Genomic DNA, 23,878 nt, shown 5'->3' on the forward strand with positions numbered 1-23,878 from the left:
TCAGAATAAAAGGATGGACTTTTACATTGGAGATAAGGAGGAATTCCTTTAGTAAGATGATGGTGAATCTGTGGAATTCATTGCCACATTCTGCAGTGGAGGCCAAGACATTGGGCAGAGATTGATGAGTTCTTGATGAGGAAGGGATTCAAAGGTTACGGGGAGAAGGCAGGAGAATGGGGTAGGGGGGAAAAATAGATCAGTCATGAATGAATGGGAGAGTCATCTCGATGGGCCAAATGGCCTAATATTGTTCCTATGTTTTATGGTGTTCAGGTCCTCTGGCATAGAGAATCCTGAAGATTCGCCTTCTGAGTGAGAAGATTTCACATGTCAGTCCATGACAGTTTATCCCTTATTTTCAAACTGTGTCCCCTGCTCCTACATACCTCAACCAGGGAAATCATACTCCCTGCATCTAGCCTGTCTCACTGCAGCAATTTTATATATATTATTTAATTATTTATTATGTGACACACATTTTGATACATCTTCATAAAATTATTCATAAAATCAGTGAAAATGTCCTTTCCATGCCGTACCTCAGTTCCCCAGTCTTTCATCCTGGCCAGAGATAGTTCCCGCAGATTTCCATGTTCTACCCCAGAGCTGACCAGAGGCATTGGGATATCTCTGCAAACAACAAATACCAAATAATTCACTACATACACATATTCATCATACTGTCTACTGCTCAATCTATTTGGTAAAAACAAAATTTTCCAGTCTTCGATAAAACCAGTAAATGCTGGAAATACTCAGAGCAGGCAGCAGCGTCTGTGGTCTTTTCAAGGAGCTGCGCTCTTGTCAGATGTCAAACCTCTCGCCATATACTGCTGCGTTTGTTGGCTATATCCTGCATTTTCTGCTCTTATTTCAGACTTTCATCATCTGAGTGGGAGATACAGAAAGGAATCAGAAATCTGAGCATGTTTATCTTTTGCAACATCCAAGCAGCAAGGATGAGGCTTATTCCTCACGTTATATTAAGCATTGATAGGATTCTGCAACTAAATAAAGGGATGCCTCCTGTATTCATCAGCGTATTAGTGTCCTAGCATTTACAGACCAGGTGCCCAGCTGAAATTTAAAGAGCCCATATCTTGGCTCATTTGATCCCTTTTGCATTTGCCAGAAGTTTATGGAGCTTCACTCAGGGATTTAGCATCTGTAATCCAGGGCATTTTAGTTCCACACTGGGAAGAGACTGCATTATTCGAGATGCTGTCTTTAAAAAAAAAAGAGTTAAACAGAGGCCCTATACATGTATAGGCAGAATATATATTTTAAGAATGTCCTAGCAGCTCTTCTGTTGTTCTTGGCAACATGTATCACTCAACCAACATTGTCAACAACGATATCTTGTCCTTCGGTCAGATCTTGCTGAGTGCAAATTGGCTGAAATTCTGTTACACTGCAGCAATACGTCAGTGTCAGAAGCATGTACTAGAAGTTTTCTATAACATGAAGTTTCTATAGCAAAAAGTTTATTTTTGTTACTGCAAGCAAAAATATGAAAAGCTGTTTAATAGAATCTCGTTGCATAATTGTCAAGAGAAGCGATTGTCAATTTCAATGGCCACCTGCAGTTAAAGTAGCAGCTATGTACTTAAGAGACAGCGGTGTCAGAATATGGCGTGGAAGTTATATGGAAATGGGTTTTTTCCCTGTACAGTTTAAATTCAAGGCAGCTTTTTTTTGTACATAGTCAATTTCCAAAGTAACTTTTACGTGGTTCTACAGCTCCCAATTGAAATTGCGATACAACCAATTCGACCCGCTTAATGCAAACAGTATTCTCAAATTCATTAATCACATTATATCCAATTTGTGATATGGAAACACGTTACAGCAGAACTTACTGTAACAGTGTCAAAGCCTGAAAAAATCATAAGAGTATCTATAGATGAAATGGTGGAAGAAAAGATGTGCTTCCATTTAGATTATATAAATGAGGTAAAAGTGTCAGGGTGTTTGCTGAAATACAATGGAAAAAATAGAAGAGAGACCGAAAGAGCTGCTTCATGTATTGTAATGGAGACCATACCTGAACACTTCCTGACCCACAACACAGGTCATTAAAATAGAGCAGAGACCTAGAATGACAGCAATCCCTGGAAGGGAATGTTCAGTCTACGGAATGAGCTTTATCAGTATCACTACAAGTAGATGGAGGGAATCATTCTAATAATTGATAGAGGAGGATGAGGGGGTGGTGTAGGAGTGAAGATTTGGGATATTCCTCCATTTAATATCTATAATTTATTGTACCAGAGTTTGAATTTCCCCTTGGTTTTATTTCTCCAGTGCTTTCCACCTCTGTCAAGATTCACAAGTGTCACAGCAATTCATCACATAGAGCAATGAGTTTCACTTCAAATCGTCAATACAAAACCTACACAGCTACAGAACTAAAATAATGACCTTCCATGAAACAGCTACTTTATCACGTATGTACTTGGAAAAATGGTGACCCAAATGCCAGTTCAGATGGATCAAAAGACACTGAATACAAGAGACATAATAACAGACTTACTTTAATATAGACATCAGAGAAAGGTGGCAATTTATGAGCTGGAGACCAATAAATTTAGAATGCTGCAGGCACAAGTGATGTGGGAATATCATTCTTTACGCAGTCCATTTTAACAGTGACAATAAATTCTATTTTTCAAAGGACCAATATTCGATGAGGGTTTAAAAAAATCAAGCGCGGTTCACAGCATAGAACACAATGATCATTCTTCAACAGATTGCTTTATGGCCAGTATAATATATATATTTATCAATCCTCAAAGGTCAAAATACCCAGCTAAGTGCGCAATTCTTGGTTATTGCTGTGGGTACAATGCGCCCTTCTATCTCATTATGTCGTGTGAAAATTCAATTTTTTAACATTTTCGTTGATGCATTAAACGCCCACGATATGAAAACAAAAGACATATGGATGGAAGCAGTAAGTTGCAAAGAGATAGACATTTTAAGTGAACAGGAAAAAAATGTGGCAAAGAAGAATTCAATTTAGTGAAGAGCGAAGCTGTGCATTTTGTTCTAAGAAACACCAAATTACATCCTTAATAAGAAGAGACTGGGATTTAGATTTAGATTTAGAGATACAGTGTGGAAACAGGCCCTTCAGCCCACCGAGTCCGCGCCGCCCAGCGATTCCCCTACACACTAACACTATTCTACACACACTAGGGACAATTTTTACATATTACCCAGTCAATTAACCGACAGTTAGTATAAGAAGATAACTGCAGATGCTGGTACAAATCGAAGGTATTTATTCACAAAATGCTGGAGTAACTCAGCAGGTCAGGCAGCATCTCAAGAGAGAGAAGGAATGGGTAACATTTCGGGTCAAGACCCTTCTTCAGACTGATCTGTTTCGGGTCGAGACCCTTCTTCAGACCGAAGAAGGGTCTCGACCCGAAACGATACCCATTCCTTCTCTCCCGAGATGCTGCCTGACCTGCTGAGTTACTCCAGCATTTTGTGAATAAATACCTTCAATTAACCTACAAACCTGTGCGTCTTTGGAGTGTGGGAGGAAACCGAAGATCTCGGAGAAAACCCACGCAGGTCACGGGGAGTCAGGATCGAACCCAAGTCTCCAGCGCTGCATTTGCTGTAAGGCAGCAACTCTACCGCTGTGCCACTGTGCCGGTATTTATGGAAGAGCTAAAAAATTAGTTATTTTGTGAATGCAGCTTAAAGTTAGGGTGCTAATAAAAAGAGCCTTTACCTCAGGAGAGGTTTGAATACAAAGGAAAGGCATGTTGCTTCAGTTACGGAATGCACAGTAATGGAGCCACATCTGGAGTTCTGGATGCACATATTAGTGTTGATTGGTTGCAGTACCATTCATTAGAATGATACTAGGAATGGGTTAAATTATGAGTCAGTGTTGCACATTTCTTTACATATGGAAAATTGATAAGTAATTTAACCAAGATCTGTAAATTACCTGGGGATCAACCAAATCACTATACATAGAAACATAGAAAATAGGTGCAGGAGTAGGCCATTCGGCCCTTCGAGTCTGCACCGCCATTCAATATGATCATGGCTGATCATCCAGCTTAGTAACCTGTATCTGCCTTCTCACCATACCCCCTGATCCCTTTAGCCACAAGGGCCACATCTAACTCCCTCTTAAATATAGCCAATGAACTGGCCTCAACTACCTTCTGTGGCAGAGAATTCCACAGACTCACCACTCTGTGTGAAGAAATGTTTTCTCATCTCGGTCCTAAAAGACTTCCCCCTTATCCTTAAGCTGTGACCCCTGGTTCCGGACTTCCCCAACATCGGGAACAATCTTCCCGCATCTAGCCTCTCCAACCCCTTAAGAATTTTATATGTTTCTATAAGATCCCCCCTCAGTCTTCTAAATTCCAGCGAGTATAAGCCTAGTCTATCCAGTCTTTCTTCATATGAAAGTCCTGCCATCCCAGGGATCAATCTGGTGAACCTTCTCTGTACTCCCTCTAAGGCTAGAATGTCTTTCCTCAGATTAGGAGACCAAAAACTGTACACAATACTCCAGGTGCAGTCTCACCAAGGCCCTATACAACTGCAGCAGAACCTCCCTGCTCCTATACTCAAATCCTCTTGCTATGAATGCTAACATACCATTCGCTTTCTTCACTGCCTGCTGCACCTGCACGCTTGCTTTCAATGACTGGTGTACCACGACACCCAGGTCACATTGCATCTCCCCTTTTCCTAATTGGCCACCATTCAGGTAATACTCTGCTTTCCTGTTCTTGCCGCCAAAGTGGATAACCACACATTTATCCACATTATATTACATCTATAGGGAAATCCAGAACAGGAACTCTTAACTTCAGCCAGGACAATTGGAATAAACACAAGTAGCACATTTTTAAAACTATGATGGAAATGGTCGAGGGTGACGGTGGCCATTGGAAACTTAAGATTGATATTTTAAAATTTGCCTTAGATAAGGGATGCAGGGCATACAGAGGAAAGATTGACAATGGGATTGTTGTGCAGATCACTTGCAAGCTAATAGAAATACAGCAAATTATCTTCTCTTACAGATGAACATATACAATACATCTTTATTGTCATTGTACAGGGGTACAATGAGATTGGGAATGCGCCTCCCATACGATGCAATAAATTAATTAGCTAATCAGTATTAATTTAAACAACCCAATTAAACAAATTAGAAACAGTTTTAAAACAGAATAAAGTGCAAGTAGATCTGTGCCGGTTCACTGTGTGATGTGACCATCCGGCTCAGCAAGACCGGTTCATAGCAGCTATGGCCCTGGGGATGAAGCTGTTCCTGAGTCTGGAGGTGCAGGCGTAGAAGGCCTTGTAGCGTCTGCCCGATGGTAGAAGTTCGAACAGACTATTGCAGGGGTCGAGGAGTCTTTGTGAATGCTGGTGGCTTTTCTGAGGCATTGTGTGTTGTAGATGCCCTCCAAGGCTGGTAGCTGTGTTCCGATAGTCTTCTGAGCTCTACGGACTACCCGCTGAAGAGCTTTCCTCTCTGCCTCCGTGCAGCTGAGATACCACACAGGGATGCCATGTGTTAGGATGCTCTCTATGGTGCAGCGGTAGAAGGTCGTCAGCAGCTGTTGGGGTAGATCAGACTTTTTCAGTGTTCTTGGGGAGAACAATTGTCGCTGCGCCTTCTTGACCAGCACAGCAGTGTTAGTGGACCATGTTAGGTCCTCCGAAATGTGAGTGCCCAGAAACTTGAACCTGGACACTCTCTTCACACTGACCCCATTGATAAGGATCCCTGTTGTGTGACCTACGGAAGTTGATGATCAGCTCCTTGGTCTTGGAGGTATTTAGGGACAGGTTGTTATCAGAGCACCAGTCCGCCATTAATGATGCCATTAATGGTGCAATTAATTCTGACCAAAATGACATTTGATCAATTAACATTGTTCCTTCCTCCTGTGCCTTCACACCAGATGTTAGCATTTCAGAAAAAGCACAAATAATTACCTCCTTTGGCTCATTCAAACATCAACTGACCAATTTCTAAATATGGATCACACTAATTTGTAAATGTTCTTGCCAGGGACAAAGAGAATCTCCTGGCTGTATAAATAATTCAGAAACATACAGTGCCCTAAATAATGTTTGGGACAAAGACCCATCATTTATTTATTTGCCTCTGTACTCCACAATTTGAGATTTGTAATGGAAAAAGTCACATGTGGTTAAATTGCACTTTTGTCAGATTTTAATAAAGGCCTTATTTATACATTTTGGTTTCACCATGTAGAAATTACAGCAGTGTTTATACATAGTCCCCCCATTTCAGGGCATCATAATGTTTGGGACACAGCAATGTCATGTAAATGAAAGTAGTCATGTTTAGTATTTTGTTGCATACCCTTTGCATGCAATGACTGCTTGAAGTCTGCGGTTCATGGACATCACCAGTTGCTGGGTGTCTTCACTGGTGGTGCTCTGCCAGGCCTGTATTGCAGCCATGCTTGTTTTGGGGGCTAGTCCCCTTCAGTTTTCTCTTTGGAATATAAAAGGCATGCTTAATTGGGTTCGGATCAGGTGATTGACTTGGCCACTCAAGAATTGATCATTTTTTAGCTTTAAAAAACTCCTTTGTTGCTTTAGCAGTACGTTTGGGATCATTGTCTTGCTGTAGAATGAACCGTTGGCCAATGGGTTTTGAGGCATTTGTTTGAACTTGAGCAATGAAGATACGTGAGCCAGTACCTTCAGCAGCCATACATGCCCAGGCCATAACATCGCCTCCACCGTGTTTCACAGATGAGGTGGTATGCTTTGGATCTTGGGCAGTTCCTTCTCTCCTCCATACTTTGCTCTTACCATCACTCTGATATGGGTTTGTAGCGGTGTCGGGTGCAGAATAAGGCTAGACGCCGATTAGATTCAGGAAGGCTGTTTATTACCGACTGCTCTTCTTCAAGCCACGAGACAAAGGAATGATCTCTGCCTCTCTGAGAAACCCCGTAGCCTCGGGCCATCCCCCCAGACCTGTCCATCTAGTGCCGAGGGTTCGATCCAGGGAGTGGCCTAATCCCTAGAGACTGCCACAAGTTAATCTTTGTCTCATCTGTCCACAAGACCTTTTTTCCTGAACTGTGGTTGCTATTTTAAGTACTTCTTGGCAAACTGTAACCCGGCCATCCTATTTTTGCCGCTAACCAGTGGTTTGCATCTTGTAGTGTAGCCTCTGTATTTCTCTTCATGAAGTCTTCTGCGGACAGTGGTCATTGACAAATCCACACATGACTCCTGAAGAGTGTTTCGGATCTGTCGGACAGGTGTTTGGGGATTTTTCTTTATTATAGAGAGAATTCTTCTGTCGTCAGCTGGGGAGGTCTTTCTTGGCCTGCCAGTCCCTTTGCGATTAGTATGCTCACCAGTGCTCACTTTCTTCTTAATGATGTTCCAACAGTTGACTTTGGTAAGCCCAACGTTTGGCTGATATCTCTAACAGTTGTATTCTTGTTTCTCAGTCTCATAATGGCTTATTTGACCTTCATTGGCACAACTTTGGTCCTCATTCAAGATTCAAGATAGCTTTATTTGTCATCCAATATTGGACGAAATTCAGTCACCCACAGTCCAACAATAAAAGCATTAAATAGGCATTAAAATTACACAACCCCAAAAACACAAAAAAAGAAACATCCATAAAAGAAACATCCATCACAGTGAGTCTCCTCCAGTCCTCTCCTCACTGTGATGGAAGGCCACAATGTCTTTCCCATCTCCTGCTGTCCTCTCCCGCAGTCAGGTTGTTGTGGTTGGAGGCCGCGCCGGACGGTCCGCAGCGGCCCGAGCCTAAGGCGAGTCGCAGCCGCTCCCGCAGCCTCCGAAGACGGCCGGCTCCGCTGATGATAAGTCCGATCCGGGGCGGGCAAACACGCTGCTGCTGCCGCTGTTGCTGCACGTCGGGGCGGTCGTGGCTCCCGACATTGAAGCCCCCGCCCAGCAGAGAAATATCCCGCGGCCTATCTTAGGCCGCGCCGGACGGTGAAATGTCCGCGACCCAAGCCCCGCGATCCAGAGCGGGCGAACCCGCTGCCGCTGCCGGAGCTCCCGATGTCGGCATCCACGCGGCCCGAGCCTAAGGCGAGTCGCAGCCGCTCCCGCAGCCTCCGAGGACGGCTGGCTCCGCTGATGGTAAGTCCGATCCGCGGGCTCTGCGAACCGGAGCCCTGGAAGGCGCCAGCTCCAGGAGTTGGGCCGATGGTAGGCCGCAGCAGGAACGGAGACAACGCCCAGAAAACAAAGGTCGGGTCTCCGTTCGGAAGGGACACATATTTACAATTTTACAGTTCCCCCCCTCCCCCCCACATACACACATAGTACACAAACACAAAAACACGACATCACAACTACAATTAAGACAAAAAAACAACAAAAACACAAAGACAAATGGACCGCAGGTAAGCCGCAGCTCCTATGGCAGCGCCGCCATTTTGGATCCATGTTGATAAACAGCAATAAAAGTTTCTAAACATGATGGAAAGACTGGAGGAAAGCCTAGTCTTTTATACCTGGTATTCCTAGTATAAGAGAGCAGGTATAAGAGCTCTCTTATACCTGCATTAAGGAGGCATTTAAACATACCTGAGCAATTACAAATGCCTGTGAATCCATGTGTCCCAAACATTATGGTGCCCTGAAATAGTAATGTATAAACTATGTATAGAACTCTAGACAATGTATAAACACAACTGTAATTTCTACATGGTGAAACCAAAATGTATAAAAATAGCCTTTAATAAAAATCTGACAATATGCCAGATAATAACCACATGTAATTTGTTTCTATTACAAATCTCAAATTGAGGCAAATAAATAAATGATGGGTCTTTGTCCCAAACATTATGGAGGGCACTGTATGAAGCAGGAGAGATGGTGTCTAACCTCCAGATCTGCCACACTGTCCTGTCTCAAGATTTTCCAAATGAACAGTGGAACCACTCTCCAGGAGATGGAACATTACTATGACCAAACCAGGAAACATTCAAGGAGCCTCACACCACCTTAACCCCAGACATGTGTCAAATTACTGGATGTTGAGATAGAGGTGCACCCGAGAAGCCGTGAGCCACATTGGTTGACCATTAAAAGATCTAACCTAATATTACTATTTCAACTTTTTCAAGTTGCCCTTCAAGTATAGCCATGCATATTGTCATGGTAGAAGGCAAGAACGTAGCTGGAGACCCTCTGAAGCCAGAGCCTATTTTCACCATCTTACCTGCTGATGATACAAAGCTTGGTGGCATTGGGAACTGCAAAGAGAATGCAAAAGCAGCTTTGGGGGATCTCGACAGGTTAAGTGAAAGGGTTTGGCACATGGAATATAAAGTGGGAAATGCAAGGTCATCCACTTTGGTAGAATAAATAGTATGTGTTTTTAAATGGTGAGAGATTCAAAGGTGTTGGTATACAGAAAATCCAGGGTGTTCTCGAATATGAATCACTGAAAATTTACCTACAGTAGGAAAGCACATTGGCCATTATTGCAAGAGGTTTTGAGTTCAAGAGTAGAGACTTATCAGGTATACGACCACTGATGAGACTATCTAGAATATTGCCTCCCTACTTAAGGAAGGATATACCTGTGATAGAAGGATTGCACTAAAGGTTTATTGGTTTGATTCGGGGATGGTAGGAGTTCATCCTGTGAGGAGAGTTTAAACTGGGCCTACATTGTCTAGAGTTCAAAAGAATCAAAAGAATGAGAGTGTTTCTCATTGAAATTCTTACAGTTCTTGTAAGAAATTCTTACAGTTCTAGATGCTGGGATGACATTCCTGCTGAAGTGTCTCAAACCAAGGACATCATTTCACAACAAGGGATCAGCCATTCAGAACAGAGACAAGGGGAATATTCTTCAAACAGAGGGTAGTGAACCTTTGGAATTCTCTATTCAAGCGGAGGCTCCATTGCAGATTGTATTTGAGTATTGGATTTTAAAATGTTGAGATACTAAGGAGATCCAGTCAGAAGAGTGCCAATATGTCAGTAAATAATGCAACAAGCAACAGGGGGCAAATGGTCCTCAGTTCTTATGTTCTTGTCTCAGCACAGGACTCTGCAATGGGAGTAGCCAGCAGATCAGGAAAATTAAATTAAATGGCAAAAGTGCAGCCACCCAATGGGTACAATGCAAGTGAAGAACAACTACTATATCTTAACACGTTAAATTGAACACAGTACCACAAATGCAAGATACCACTTGTGGATGCAATAAATATCATGTAGTTTGACTGGATGAATTCTACATCCAACAACTACAGTTCAATTTTTACAGATTACTATCTCCAGAAAATAAACTGCCCACACAAAACTGACCACCTTTCTCTAAAGTTGGATAATGAAAGCTGCTGTCACGATGTACCTCTGAACACGATATACGCGGGTCCATGGGGGTACAAGCGCGAGAATGCGAGCCACTAAATCCACCAGTGTGCTGGGTGAGTAACTCTTGTACCGGCCGGTTTTCCACAGCTCATAAAGTCCCGTGCCACGAATCACTAGTGTTGGATACAGCTTCATACCATCAGGGCGAAAAGCGGGGTTTTCAAAGAATTCCTGAAACACAAGAAACACAGTAAATCCCTGGGAAAGGAATTGACATAGCCCCTATGTCCAGTTTCCTGTTAAGCTGATGCAAACCACCCAGACTCAGAGGACAATGCACACAAGGTTGAGCAAGTAGAGATGATGCTACTCAAAATGCTTCTTATAATCTGTCTCTATTAAGCTATTTGATAGTTCAACTGTAAAGTGAAACAATGTTTTAACATGTTACTCTGGTTGTTCTGCTATAAGACAACATCTACATTTGTAAGAAAATTCGCATTACAGAAGGGTGTATTATAAAGACAATTGTATCAATAGGGGAAAGGGGATTAGGGGCCAGGGTGTTTCAGACTCGCATTAACAAAGCTACTTTTCCTGCAGGATTTTCAAAAATAATATTTTTTAAATAGCTATGAGTTTATTTTCGTGGCTACATGCTAAAAATACTAAAGGCTGCTTGTTACATTATTTCCCATTGCACAAGTGTCAATGGAAGTGATTACTCTTCATTTTCAATGACCGCCTGCGGTGAAACTGGAAAAACGTAAGGAGCAATAATATCTGATGACTGCAAGGAGATTAAATGGATTTTTTTTTTTCCCCTGGACTATTTTTTTTTGCAAGACAGCTTTTAAAAAAACTGTTTTTCAATTTCCAAAGTAACTATTATCGAAATTGCATTTTACTACTTCAGTCCATGTAATGCAAAGTGCTCCCCAATTCATCAACTGAATTATATCCAATTAATGGTATGGAAACATGTGTCGTATCAGAACAATCTGCCTAAACAAACCATTGTTATAGTTATAATATATATTAGTGTTATATTATAAATACTCGCTGTCGATATTATCTGCAAAAAAAGTATCAACATAGGACAAGTGTTATGCAGAATTGTAATGAACTAAAGAAAAACAAAATGCTAAATAGGGATAAATCAAAAGTTTATAAGAAGCGGAGAGGGATTAGTATAGGACTGGCATTTCAATGCTTTGATCCTTGACAACTCAAATGCAAAGTCAACCAGAGTGGAAAAATTTAATTTGGGTACGATCAGAATTGGAGGAGAATTGGAGGCCAAGAGATTCATACACAAGAATGATCATTTTTATATTCAGGCGTTGTTTAACAGAAATGCATTCAGTCAGTAAACAGGGATGATCAGCAAACTGGACAGTGCAGAATGGAACTGTGAATCAGAGATTTAGAGAATTTAGAGAGCAGAATGGGACAACCCCACCAAGAATAGTCAAATCTGGACGTAACATGTCATAGGGATGGATGCCTAAGGATTTTAGCAAACGAACCGTAACACAGAGGAGAAATGGTGATGTTATAAAGGTCACAATAGGCAGTGTTAATGACTGCGCAGATGGATGTTGCAAGGCTTTTCTTAATCAAATATAGTATCAGTGAACTGTTCGCCTCAGCCTCAAAATAGAAAGGAAGGCAGATGGATTCAGTGGTCATGGAACAAATTTTGTAGTTGGCGTTGTAAACCAGATCTTTTATCTTCAACTATTGAGTTGGGGAAATTTCTGTTGACCTTAAGATAGTCAGTACTTAGATAGTGTTTGCAGGTTTTTAAGAATTATATAATTGAGAGGCACAGTGTAAATAGAAAACTGAAGCAAACCTGCAGAGGCATGCAAACTTGAGAAAGGAGTAGGCCAGATATTTGTGCCAAGTTAATGACTAGGTTTTTGGGTGTTTATAATTACAGCTGATGTAGCTGCTGCCTCACGGTGCACAGATCTGGAAGGCTCAATCCTGATCAGGTGCTGCCTGAGTGGAGTTTGCACATTCTTCCTGTGACCGTTTGGGTTGCTTCCGGGTACTTCAATTTCCTCCCTCTTCCCACGTCCCAAAGACATGCAGTTTATAGGTTAATTGGCATTTGTAAATTATCCTTCATGTGTCGGGAATGAATGCAAAAGTGGGATAATAGAATTAGTGTGAACGGATGATCGATGGTCGGCATGGACTCAGTGGGTCGAATGGCCTGTTTTCACGTTGCACATTACAATCAATAAAGATGTAATTTAGAGTGTGTAATTTATCATTGCATATTCTGTGTTTTTTTAGTGCATCTTTGTGAATACCACATGTACTCTCAGAAATTGCCAGTAAATTTATTCTGTGTTCTAAAATAATCTCAATAGTAATTTATTGTCTTAGTAATATTAACCAATGAATCTTAAGTTAATATGTGAAGCACTGTCTGGTTAATAGAAACACAGGAGAAATAATTTAATCTTACTGTGTCTCTATCAGTGCCAATTATTCTAATGGAGTCTTGTTACCCATGTAGTTATAATACCAAAATGAGCTGGTTGCCAATTTGAACTAACTCAATTCCAGTTGCAACACGGATACAGCCTTCAGTGGAACAGCCAAGAGGCAACATGACACATCACAAATCAACACCAGCAACACTTGCCCAGAGTCTCCCATTTGCACTGGGAGGTGTTTCAGCAAATGAAAGCATGATCAAGATTTTCCTCTGTGACCACCATCACTCCTAATGTTGGCAGCTTCATATGGCAAGTGAAATCAGTATGCCCATTTTGAATGTAGCTGCAGATAATCAACAATATGCTAGGCACGTCTTGGCTCAAGAGGGTGCTGCCTGTTCCAGTGGCACGCCCAGTTCTCCCATTGAATTACAAACTACTTATTAGTTAACACCTTACAGTCTTCCATGGGTTGAGCTGAACCTGGAGAAATGTATCTGCTGTGAAAGATACAGGCTCCTCGCAGTTCATTCCTCCACCACTCACATGCAGGTATCAACAGTTTGAGGTGCTACAACTGAATTGCAAAAGATTTGACAGAACTATGTCAAGATTTGACAGAAAGATGAGCCAATATTTATCCTTTGCCAATATAGCAACAGTCTGGTCATTATGCTATATGTTGGAATACCTCTGTAGATCCATGTCTGGTTTTACTGTTGTGCATCCGGTTTTGTACTGCGTTATTCTGGTGTTAGTTAGGAGACTATCCTGAGGGCTGGAGGTAACGGTAGCCAGCAACTGTACTGCCAATGATCTGCTAATAAAGGACTTGTATACACCGGAGTGCCTCTGAATGTACCCACTCACAAACATGGTGTCAGAAGTGGCCGCAATTTAGCTTTTTGAATCACCACCATTTGTTTCCGCAAGACTTTTGACGTCTCTAACCATGGCTGAATCTTTTCGGAAGCCTCATCCACTTGTCTTCGCCGGCAACATCGATGAACGTTGGCGCACCTTCGAGGAGGATTACGATGTATTCATGGCTACTGCACACCACGACAAGACTCCCCGCGTACAATCATCCATTCTCCTCAATCTAGCAGGTTTGGAAGCAATCTGTCGGGCGAAACTGTTTGTTTATGCTGAGGCTGTGCTGGATGCAGCTGGTGCAGTTACCACACCTGCCGAGACGATTCATGACCCTGTGTACCTTAAGAATAAATTTCAGCAGCTGTGTGATCCAGACTAACCTTATCATGGAACGGCACAAATTCTTTGCATGTGCCCAGAAACCGGGTGAGCCGGTTGAAGCCTATATAAACTCTTTGAAACACGCCGCGTCGAGTCGCAGATTTGGTGACCTCTGTGATGAACTCACTAGAGACAGCCTGGTGTGTGGTATCACTAATGACAAATTGAGAAGGGACCTTCTGCGTGATTGCGATCTGACTCTAGCTAAAGCGATCAGCACCTGTCGGATTTATGAATTGACAGATGTCCACGCAAAAACTTTGAGTGCCGTGCCTCAGCCTGTTTTCCGCATTGACTCGACAGGACTGTATATCAGAAAGGAACGTCGACCGTTCAAAGTGACACAAGCCCAGCCTGGCAGGTCTGGCATAAGATTTGTTAACAATTGCACTAATTGTGGTTACTCTCATATAGCCAAACGGGAGAACTGCCCGGCTTTTGGACAGATTTGTCATGGCTGCAAACGAATAAATCATTTCTGGAAATGCTGCAGAAGTTCCAATATGATTGAGACAAAACAAGCTGTACATTTGATACACCTGGAGCCTTCACACGACTTATCTGATAGTGATATTGTAAACTTTCCAGAGTATGCCTTCAGTGGATGGAGTTCGCCTCAATACACACTCTGTCCAGGGCCAGTTAATTAAACACAAAGATCCCATGGTCACATTAAAGATAAACAATGTGCCTGTTGTTGTGAAGATAGACACAGGTGCCGCATGCAATGTCATATCTCATGCCAAGTTTTCAAGGCTTCGCAGAGCTGAAGAATTAAAAACATGCGACACAACCCTCACAGTATACGGGGGGAACGAAGTGCTTCCTCTTGGAGTGGTGGAGCTACAGTGCCACCTCGCGGCAAAAGCGTACAATTTGCAATTCTACATCGGTGATCGCACAGTCGTGCCTCTCCTTGGCATTGATGCATGTATCAACATGGGACTGGTTTCATTCGGCAAGCCGTGCATCAGCTTGCGCCAGTCCCAGGCTCCACACGACGTATCCTCGTGGACTACAAGGATCTCTTCAGCGATGAACTGGGCAGGCTGCCTGTCACATACTCAGTGACTATTGACCCGGATGTGAGACCCGTGGTCTGCCCTGCTCATCGCATCCCAGTCGCCATGCAAGACCAGGTTAAGGCAGAGCTCGACAGGATGGAAGCTCTGGGAGTTATTACTCCTGGTACGGAGCCCACTAACTGGGTGTCCTCGATGGTGGCCGCCAGCAAGAAGAACAAGCAGGAGATACGTATATGCATCAACCAGAGGGATTTGAACACTGCACTCAAGCGACCTCATCACCCCATGCGCACCGTGAGGAGGTGGCCGCACACATGGGCAAGGCAACAGTGTTCTTGGCTCTCGGCGCCAAGACGTCGTTCTGGCAAATCCCCCTGGACCACAAATCATCTCTGCTCACTACTTTCAGCACATCCTTCGGACAGTACAGATTCTTGCGGATGCCGTTCGGGATTAACGCGGCCAGTGAAGTATTTCAACGCTCTATGGAGCAGCTCTTCGACAGATACCCCTGTGCGATTGTTGTCAATGACATTATCGTGACGGGTAAGGACGTGCAGGAGAACGATGTTAACTTAAGGAAGATACTCAATCGTGCCAGGGAGGTACATTTAAAACTCACCCTCAACAAGTGCAGGTTCCGTGTCAACAAGGTGAACTATGTGGGACATGTTTTCACCAGTGAAGGCCTCAAGGCTGATCCCGAGAAGACAGCAGCCATCATTGAGATGGCAGTACCGTCTGACGTCACCAGCCTGCAGAGGTTCCTGGGCATGGTGAACTATCTTGGCAAGTTTATTCCTCACTTTAGCGAACTCTCCGCTCCACTGCGACAGCTTATTCACAAAGACATTGCATGGACGTGGCATGAGCAACAACAGCGAGATTTTGACACTCTCAGACACCTGATGTCGTGTCCTCCCACCCTAGCATATTTTGGCGTCAATCGACCAATTACGCTGACCTGCGAGGCATCCCAGTAAGGCCTCGGCACTGCGTGCCTGCAGGATGGCCAGCCCATTGCTTATGCCTCAAGGACCATGACGGACGCAGAGGCACGCTACGCACAAATCGAGAAAGAACTGCTGGCGGTTGTCTTCGCGAGCGAAAAGTTCAATGACTACATTTTCGGCAAGACTGCCATTGTGGAGACTGATCACCAACCACCGATTTCCATACTGAACAAACCACTCCATGCAGCCCCGGCAAGACTGCAACGGATGCTGCTGCGTCTCCAAAAATACGACATTACACTAATTTACAAACCCGGCAAGGACATGCACCTGGCTGACACCCTGTCCCGTGCGCCCAGGAAGACCTATAACCAGCATGCTGCCGAGAAGGATTGTTTTGACGTAATGATGGTCGATCATCTCCACTCGTCGTGTCTGGACATGTTAGTGGCACACACGGCGAAGGACGACACTTTGCTCGAGTCCGTCATTCGACACGGTTGGCCGGGCAAGTTGCATAGGTTACCACTCTCTGTACAGCCGTACTTTCCCGTTGAGATGAGCTGGTTATCGAGAACGGGTCATGATGAAAGGCCACAATGCGGTGATCTCTGCCTCACTACGGCAGCAGTACTTCGACGCAATACATAGGGGCCACCCTGGTGCTGAGGCAACGGTTCAGCGAGCCAAAAGTATGTTTTTCTGGTCTGCTATGTCTGACTATGTGTACCAGAGGGTGCAATCATGTGCAGTATGTAACAGATTGTCCCCGCATCAGCAAAGGGAACCACTTTTGCTGCAATAGACAATAGACAATAGGTGCAGGAGGAGGCCATTCAGCCCTTCGAGCCAGCACCGCCATTCAATGCGATCATGGCTGATCACTCTCAATCAGTACCCCGTTCCTGCCTTCTCCCCATACCCCCTCACTCCGCTATCCTTAAGAGCTCTATCCAGCTCTCTCTTGAAAGCATCCAACGAACTGGCCTCCACTGCCTTCTGAGGCAGAGAATTCCACACCTTCACCACCCTCTGACTGAAAAAGTTCTTCCTCATCTCCGTTCTAAATGGCCTACCCCTTATTCTCAAACTGTGGCCCCTTGTTCTGGACTCCCCCAACATTGGGAACATGTTATCTGCCTCTAATGTGTCCAATCCCCTAATTATCTTATATGTTTCAATAAGATCCCCCCTCATCCTTCTAAATTCCAGTGTATACAAGCCCAATCGCTCCAGCCTTTCAGCTGCACCCGGTTCCTGATTTACCCTGGTCCTCTGTGGCCACTGACATTTTTCAGTGGAGTGGCAAACAATATCTGGTCCTGGTGGATTCCTATTCCGGGCGGTTTGAGATCGATTTGCTCCGCACAATTTCCTCAGCGGCGATAATTCAAAAACTGGCAAGACATTTCTCGGTCCATGGGTCTCCTCACACCCTCATGTCGGATAATGCCGGTCAATTTCCCAGTCAGTGTTTCAAGGACTTTGCTACGCGCTGGGATTTTAAACACATCACCAGCAGCCCGGAGTATCCACAGTCGAACGGGCTAGCCGAGAGGGCTGTCCGTAGTGCCAAACAGGTCATGGAGAGATCCAGAAGAGCCGGGTCGATGTATTCCTGGACCTCCTCAATCTCCATAACATTTTTGGGTTTGCCGGCACAACACTTGATGTCCAGACAAACTCGTACCACCCTTCCTGTTGCAAGACACCTGCTGCAGCCCCCTGTTCACGAGCCCCAATCTGTTCAGGCGCAGCTGCAACATAAACGGCAGATCCAGAAGGCATATTACGACAGGTCTAGCCGTCCTCTCCAGCCTTTGTCGGAAGGTCAGATGATCGTCTGGGCCTAGTTAGTGGGACCTGCCAGGAGCCACGGTCCTAACTTGTCCAATCGGAAGGAGGAACCTACCGGCGGAACAGAAAACACCTTTTACCGGTGAATGAGCCGGTGCCATCTCAGCCACGTCCGCATGGCTACACGGAGGTCGCAGATGGCAGGTTACAGACTGATGGAGGCCAGGCGTCGGCAGACCGCAAGCTGGTCTTTATACCAACAAAGGAGTTGCTGGTGCCGGTGATGGAATCACCCATAAAATCACCTATAGTCACCCATGACATCACCGGGGCAGTCTCCTGTGCAAAAGGCTGTTGCGAGACCAGTGCCGTTTGAACCACCACCTACGGTGCTGCCACCTACAATGGGTACGGTGGAGGGCCTGTATCGTACTCGTGCAGGACGGGTCTGTAAGTCCAATCGTATGTACCAAGACTGTGGCTAGACACTTATTATGGACTCTGATTAATTACAATCCTTACCGTTCCCTTTCTTTTATCTTACTCAATTTGTATCCTCCTCTGCTTAGCGTTTGACGTGGTTGCTGTTTTCATCCCTTATATTAGGATGTCAGTAGGCTGTAGTTTTTTTTCATATTGTAGTGGCTTTATATACTCTTCTCTAGTTTGGGGGCTCATGCTTAAGAAGGGGGATGTAGATCCATGTCTGGTTTTATTGTTGTGCATCCGGTCCATAATCCAGGCCGGGTTTTGTACTGCGTTATCCTGGTGTTAGTTAGGAGACTATCCTGAGGGCTGGAGGTAACGGTAGCCAGCATCTGTACTGCCAATGATCTGCTAATAAAGGACTTGTATACACCGGAGTGCCTCTGAATGTACCCACTCACAAACAACCTCCACACAATTTGACCTCTGTACTTAGCAAATTTGAACACGACTACATTGCCAAGAGTAGAACATATATCAATACAGCAAAGGAACAGGTCCTTCGGATCACAATACCAGTGCTGAAAATGATGCCGAGACCAACTCTAATTTGTTTGTACATAATCCATATCCTTACATTTTCTGCACATCCATATGCCTACACAGGAGTCTCTTAAATGACACTATTGTATATGCTTCCATCACCATTCTTAGCAGTGCATTCTAGGCATTTACCATTCTGTAAAAATATAACTTGCCCCACACGTCTTTTAAACTTTGGCAGCACATCAGTAAAAAAGTTAAAATAAAATGTGATTCAAGCAGGAACTTTCTAAAATTTAAAAGATTATTTACCAAGCTAGATCAAATAGCATAGTTGATTGAATTGAGGAGTAAAAAAGTCAGTCTGAAGAAGGGTCCCGTCTCGAAATGTCATCTGTCCATGTTCTCCAGAGATACTGCCTGACCCACTGAATTCCTGCAACACTGCGTGTTTTTTTATTTTCCAATTTATTTCAGGAGTTACGAGAACAGTATTTGTAACCAAGTTTCAGAGGTGGCAATTGGAGATTATATTATCATTTTAAGGGACTTGGCAAAAGAAAAATCTTATGGAAAAGAGAAAATGAATGATATTAGTGAAAAACCTTGACCTTGAGCAAAAGTCCATAATTCTGAAAGGGGCATTTAGAACCTTCTCTTGGGATAAGAACCAGTCGTCGGGTGCTTGGAATGAGCAAGATAGGAAGTCAGGTTGTGTCTTTTGTGACCAAAAAGCACTCAAAGTGCATCTGAATTCAATGTGACGATGGCTATTGATGGAGCTCCAACAGGATTCATTCAGTTGGAGATAGAGCCGAACAAATTGAAAACAGGAGAAAGACACAAAAAGCTGGAGTAACTCAGAGGGACAAGCAGCATCTCTGGAGAGAAAGAATGGGTGACTTTTTGGGTCGAGACCTTCTCAGACTGGTTAGGGATAAGGGAAACGAGAGATATAGACGGTGATGTGGAGAGATAAAGAACAATGAATGAAAGATATGCAAAATAGTAACACTGATAAAGGAAACAGTCACTGTAAGCTGTTTGCAGGGTGAAAAATGAGAAGCTAGTGCGACTTGGGTGGGGGAGGGATAGAGAGAGAGGGAATACCAGGGCTGTCTAAAGTGAGAGAAATCAAAATTCATACCACTGGGCTGCAAGCTGCCCAAGCAAAATATGAAATGCTGATCCTCCAATTTGCATTTAGCCTCACTCTGACAATGGAGGAGACCAAGAGTAGAAAGGTCTGTGTAGGAATGGGAAGGAGAATTAAAGTGTGCAGCAACTGGGAGATCAGGTTGGTTCACGCAGGCTGAGCGAAGATGTTCCGCGAAACGATCACCCAGTCTGCGTTTGGTCTCGCCGATGTACGAGTCCATATCTTGAACAACGGATACAGTAGATGAGGTTGGAGGAGGTGTAAGTGAACCTCTGCCTAACCTGAAAGGACTGTTGGGGTCCCTGGACAGAGTCGAGGGAGGAGGTATAGCGACAGGTGTTGCATCTTTTGCGGTTGGGGTGGGAAGGGATGAGTTAACCAGGGAGTTGCTTCCTCTCGTACAGAACTAAAACACCATAGATTTATAAAAGTATGAATATTTGAATAAGGAGGGCTGTGTGGACAGACACTCACGATGAACTGCTCAATGTCTCGCTCCAGACCAACATTTGGGAGGTCAGGCATCATATGGGCCACAACTTTAAAACCAGCGTCCTTTGCCAGCTGAAATGACTCACACACCGCTCTGACCGTGTGACCCCTGAGGAAAGAAGAGAAACAAACGTTAACCTGATGATTCATGTACTCTCTGCCGTGGGCTCCCAAGAGACACACATCGGCAGAATACAGTCATAAAGTAGCAATTAGATTCAAAATAAAATCACATTGATTCCAAGAATCAATGACCAAGAACATGAAACAATGAAACACTAACAAAGCCAGAGTCGCTGTATCAGTTGTGGATCTCAGCAAACATGACGTAGACAGGTGCTTCGAAAGTGATAACATTTTCTCCACAGTTGAGACAGTGGCCCTCACTCACTATGCACTCGGCTTCTGGCCCCAACACCAGTGATTGTTAGCAGACTCAAGTGTACACTGAGCTGAGAGGCAACAACAGCTGAGCATCACTGTAGTCAAGCTTTTAACGAACACAAAAGAACACTGGGCCATGGAGGGCAAGGGGACATTTGTTATGGAACAAGGGGGAGTTAAAAAAAAAAAAACAGAACAAGGAAGAGAATATTAGGTATACTTCAATACATTATATTGTGGGAAGTATATTGTATTTTATTTCAAAATTGTACACTGTTGAGACATGCCAGAAGACACTTCATAATATACCCGACAAGGCATCGTGTGCTGCAGTTGAAATAACGGAATTGTGGAACATTTATTGATTCGCTAGGAAAACAGATTGAATAGCATGAAAAAGAATAAAAAATAAAGGTAGGAATTCAATCTTCAGGATTCATTCAAGATGCCTCACAGATTTGTTTTGGACTATCAACTATGCTTCTATCTGTAAGTGACAAAATGTGCGATAATCACATTACCAATAACACATAGATAGAAACATAGAAAATAGGTGCAGGAGGAGGCCATTCGGCCCTTCGAGCCAGCACTGCCATTCATTGTGATCATGGTTGATCATCCATAAGCAGTAACCTGCGCCCAACTTCTCCCCGTATCCCTTGATTCAACTAGCCCCCAGAGCTCTAACTCTCTCTTAAATTCATCCAGTGATTTGGCCTCCACTGCCCTCTGTGGCAGAGAATTCCACAAATTCACAACTCTCTGGGTGAAAACGTTCCTTCTCAACTATGAGAAGATGTGATAAGTAACAGTTGCATGTATATCTAGAGAGCTGGAACACGGGAATACATCTGTGAAAAGTCCTGCTCTGACCATACCACATTGCTCTTCAGTTCTGAACACTACACGACAGGAAGGATAAATTGTTGACCTCACTCCAAGGACAATTTGCAGCAAAGAAGCAGTTACACATTTGCTGCTTTCAAAGATCAGTCAGTTTCATGGAAGTAGAAGACTCAGCCTCAAAATTACACCGAGGTTAGCACGTCAGCATTAAATGGGATTCGCCTGTTCCTATTCCTCAAACGCATATTTTTGAAAATGCCTGTATAAGGTATTTTGGTTTTAAAGCAATACCCACCTGTTAGTATCTCTGGCTACATCTTCATAGACACTTTGTACTCCAATTTCTAGCCGTGTGCACCCATACTGCAGCATGTCACTGAGGTGGCGTTTCAGGCAGTAGTCTGGTCTGGTCTCAATCGTGATCCCAACGCATTTGGTATTGCTGCGCTCAGAGTACCTGAAATCAGTTTAAAAAACATTCACTGATGTGACCTTTCTGTCATGGGCCTCCTCCAGTGCCATAGTTAGGCCCACCGGAAATTGGAGGATCAGCACCTCGTATTTTGCCTGGGCAGCTTGCAGCCCAGCGGTATGAACATTGACTTCTCCAACTTTAGATAGTTCCTCTGTCCCTCGCTTCCCCTCCCCCTTCCCAGTTCTCTCTATCTTCCTGTCTCCACCTATATCCTTCCTTTGTCCCGCCCCCCGACATCAGTCTGAAGAAGGGTCTCGACCCAAAACGTCACCCATTCCTTCTCTCCTGAGATGCTGCCTGACCTGCTGAGTTACTCCAGCATTTTGTGAATAAATACCTTCACTGATGTAATGATCACCTAGATGAAGGCAGCAGCAAAATAATAATAATAATAATAATGCATTTTATTTATATAGCGCTTTTCATATACTCAAAGACGCTTTACAGAGATTTAAAGAACATAGGGAAATGAATAAATAGATAAATAAGTAAATAAGTAAACGAACAGAGAAAGGAGACAGAAGGTGAGGTGACCTTCAGTGGTTGAAGGCAGTACTGAACAGGTGAGACTTCAGCGATGTTTTGAATGTGGTGAGTGTGGAGGAGTCTCTAACGGTTTGGGGTAGTGAGTTCCATAGGGTGGGAGCAGCGATGGAGAAAGCCCTGTCTCCCCAGGATCTGAGTTTGGTCCGGATGTGGGGGGATAGGAGATTGGCAGCAGCAGAGCGGAGGGTGCAGGTGGGAGTGTGCCTGTGGAGGAGGTCGGTCAGGTAGGATGGGGCCAGGTTATGGAGGGCTTTGTAGGTTATGGGGAGGATTTTGTACTGGATTCTCTGGGGGATGGGGAGCCAGTGGAGTTTGTAAAGGACGGGGGTGATATGGTCACGGATCGGGGTGTGGGTGAGTAGACGGGCAGCGGAGTTTTGAATGTATTGAAGTTTACTGATGATTTTTGAGGGTGCGCCATAGAGGAGGCTGTTGCAGTAGTCCAGACGGGAGGTGATGAAGGCGTGGATGAGGGTTTCTGCAGCTGTGGAGGAGAGGGATGGACGGAGACGGGCAATGTTTTTGAGGTGGAAGAAGGCTGTCTTTGTGATGTGTTTGATGTGTTTGTCGAAGGAGAGGGTTTGATCAAAGATGATTCCAAGATTCCGGATGTGAGGGGAGGTGGATACTGGGAGACCATCAATGTTGAGGATGAAGTTTTGGGTGGATTTGGTGAGCGTTTTTGGACCAATGATGATGATTTCAGATTTGTTGCAATTGAGTTTGAGGAAATTTGATTGAAGCCAAGATTATATTTCAGTGATGCAGTTTGTCAGTGTAGAGTGTGTGTTGGGGGAGATTGACTTGGTGGAGATGAGGAGCTGGATATCATCGGCGAAGCAGTGGAAGTTGAGACCATGACGGCGGATTAATTGACCAAGGGGGAACAGGTAGAGGATGAAGAGGAGGGGGCCAAGGACTGAGCCTTGGGAGACACCTTGGGGGAGGGGAGCAGTGGGGGATTTACAGTTGTTAATGTGCAGCTAGTCACTGTACAAGTTGTCCAAGGTCTCAGGGTAACGAAGATGTCAGTGACAATGCTACTGGCACTCATAAGTACATACATAAATGTTCAAACCTTATTCAGAGAGCCCAGAGAGAATACAGTACAGTTAATTATTCTTCTTCTATTAGAATTATACACTTGTATGTCA

At 44.0% G+C, this 23,878-nt stretch overlaps 1 protein-coding gene across 1 annotated transcript in view; it reads right to left on the reverse strand.

The window, feature by feature from the left end:
• elp3 (elongator acetyltransferase complex subunit 3) overlaps window positions 1–23,878 on the reverse strand; it is a 67,453-nt gene that overhangs the window by 25,763 nt on the left and 17,812 nt on the right. Inside the window, exons 8-11 of the mRNA XM_078400069.1 lie at window positions 21,999–22,160; window positions 20,456–20,582; window positions 10,403–10,596; window positions 543–633 (exon numbers count right to left, since the gene is read on the reverse strand). Of these exons, the coding sequence (XP_078256195.1) occupies window positions 543–633; window positions 10,403–10,596; window positions 20,456–20,582; window positions 21,999–22,160 (574 nt within the window). The remainder of the gene's footprint in view (window positions 1–542; window positions 634–10,402; window positions 10,597–20,455; window positions 20,583–21,998; window positions 22,161–23,878) is intronic.

Source organism: Rhinoraja longicauda, chromosome 5, assembly GCF_053455715.1.
Source record: "Rhinoraja longicauda isolate Sanriku21f chromosome 5, sRhiLon1.1, whole genome shotgun sequence".
In the NCBI taxonomy this organism is placed as follows: Eukaryota; Metazoa; Chordata; class Chondrichthyes; order Rajiformes; family Arhynchobatidae; genus Rhinoraja; species Rhinoraja longicauda.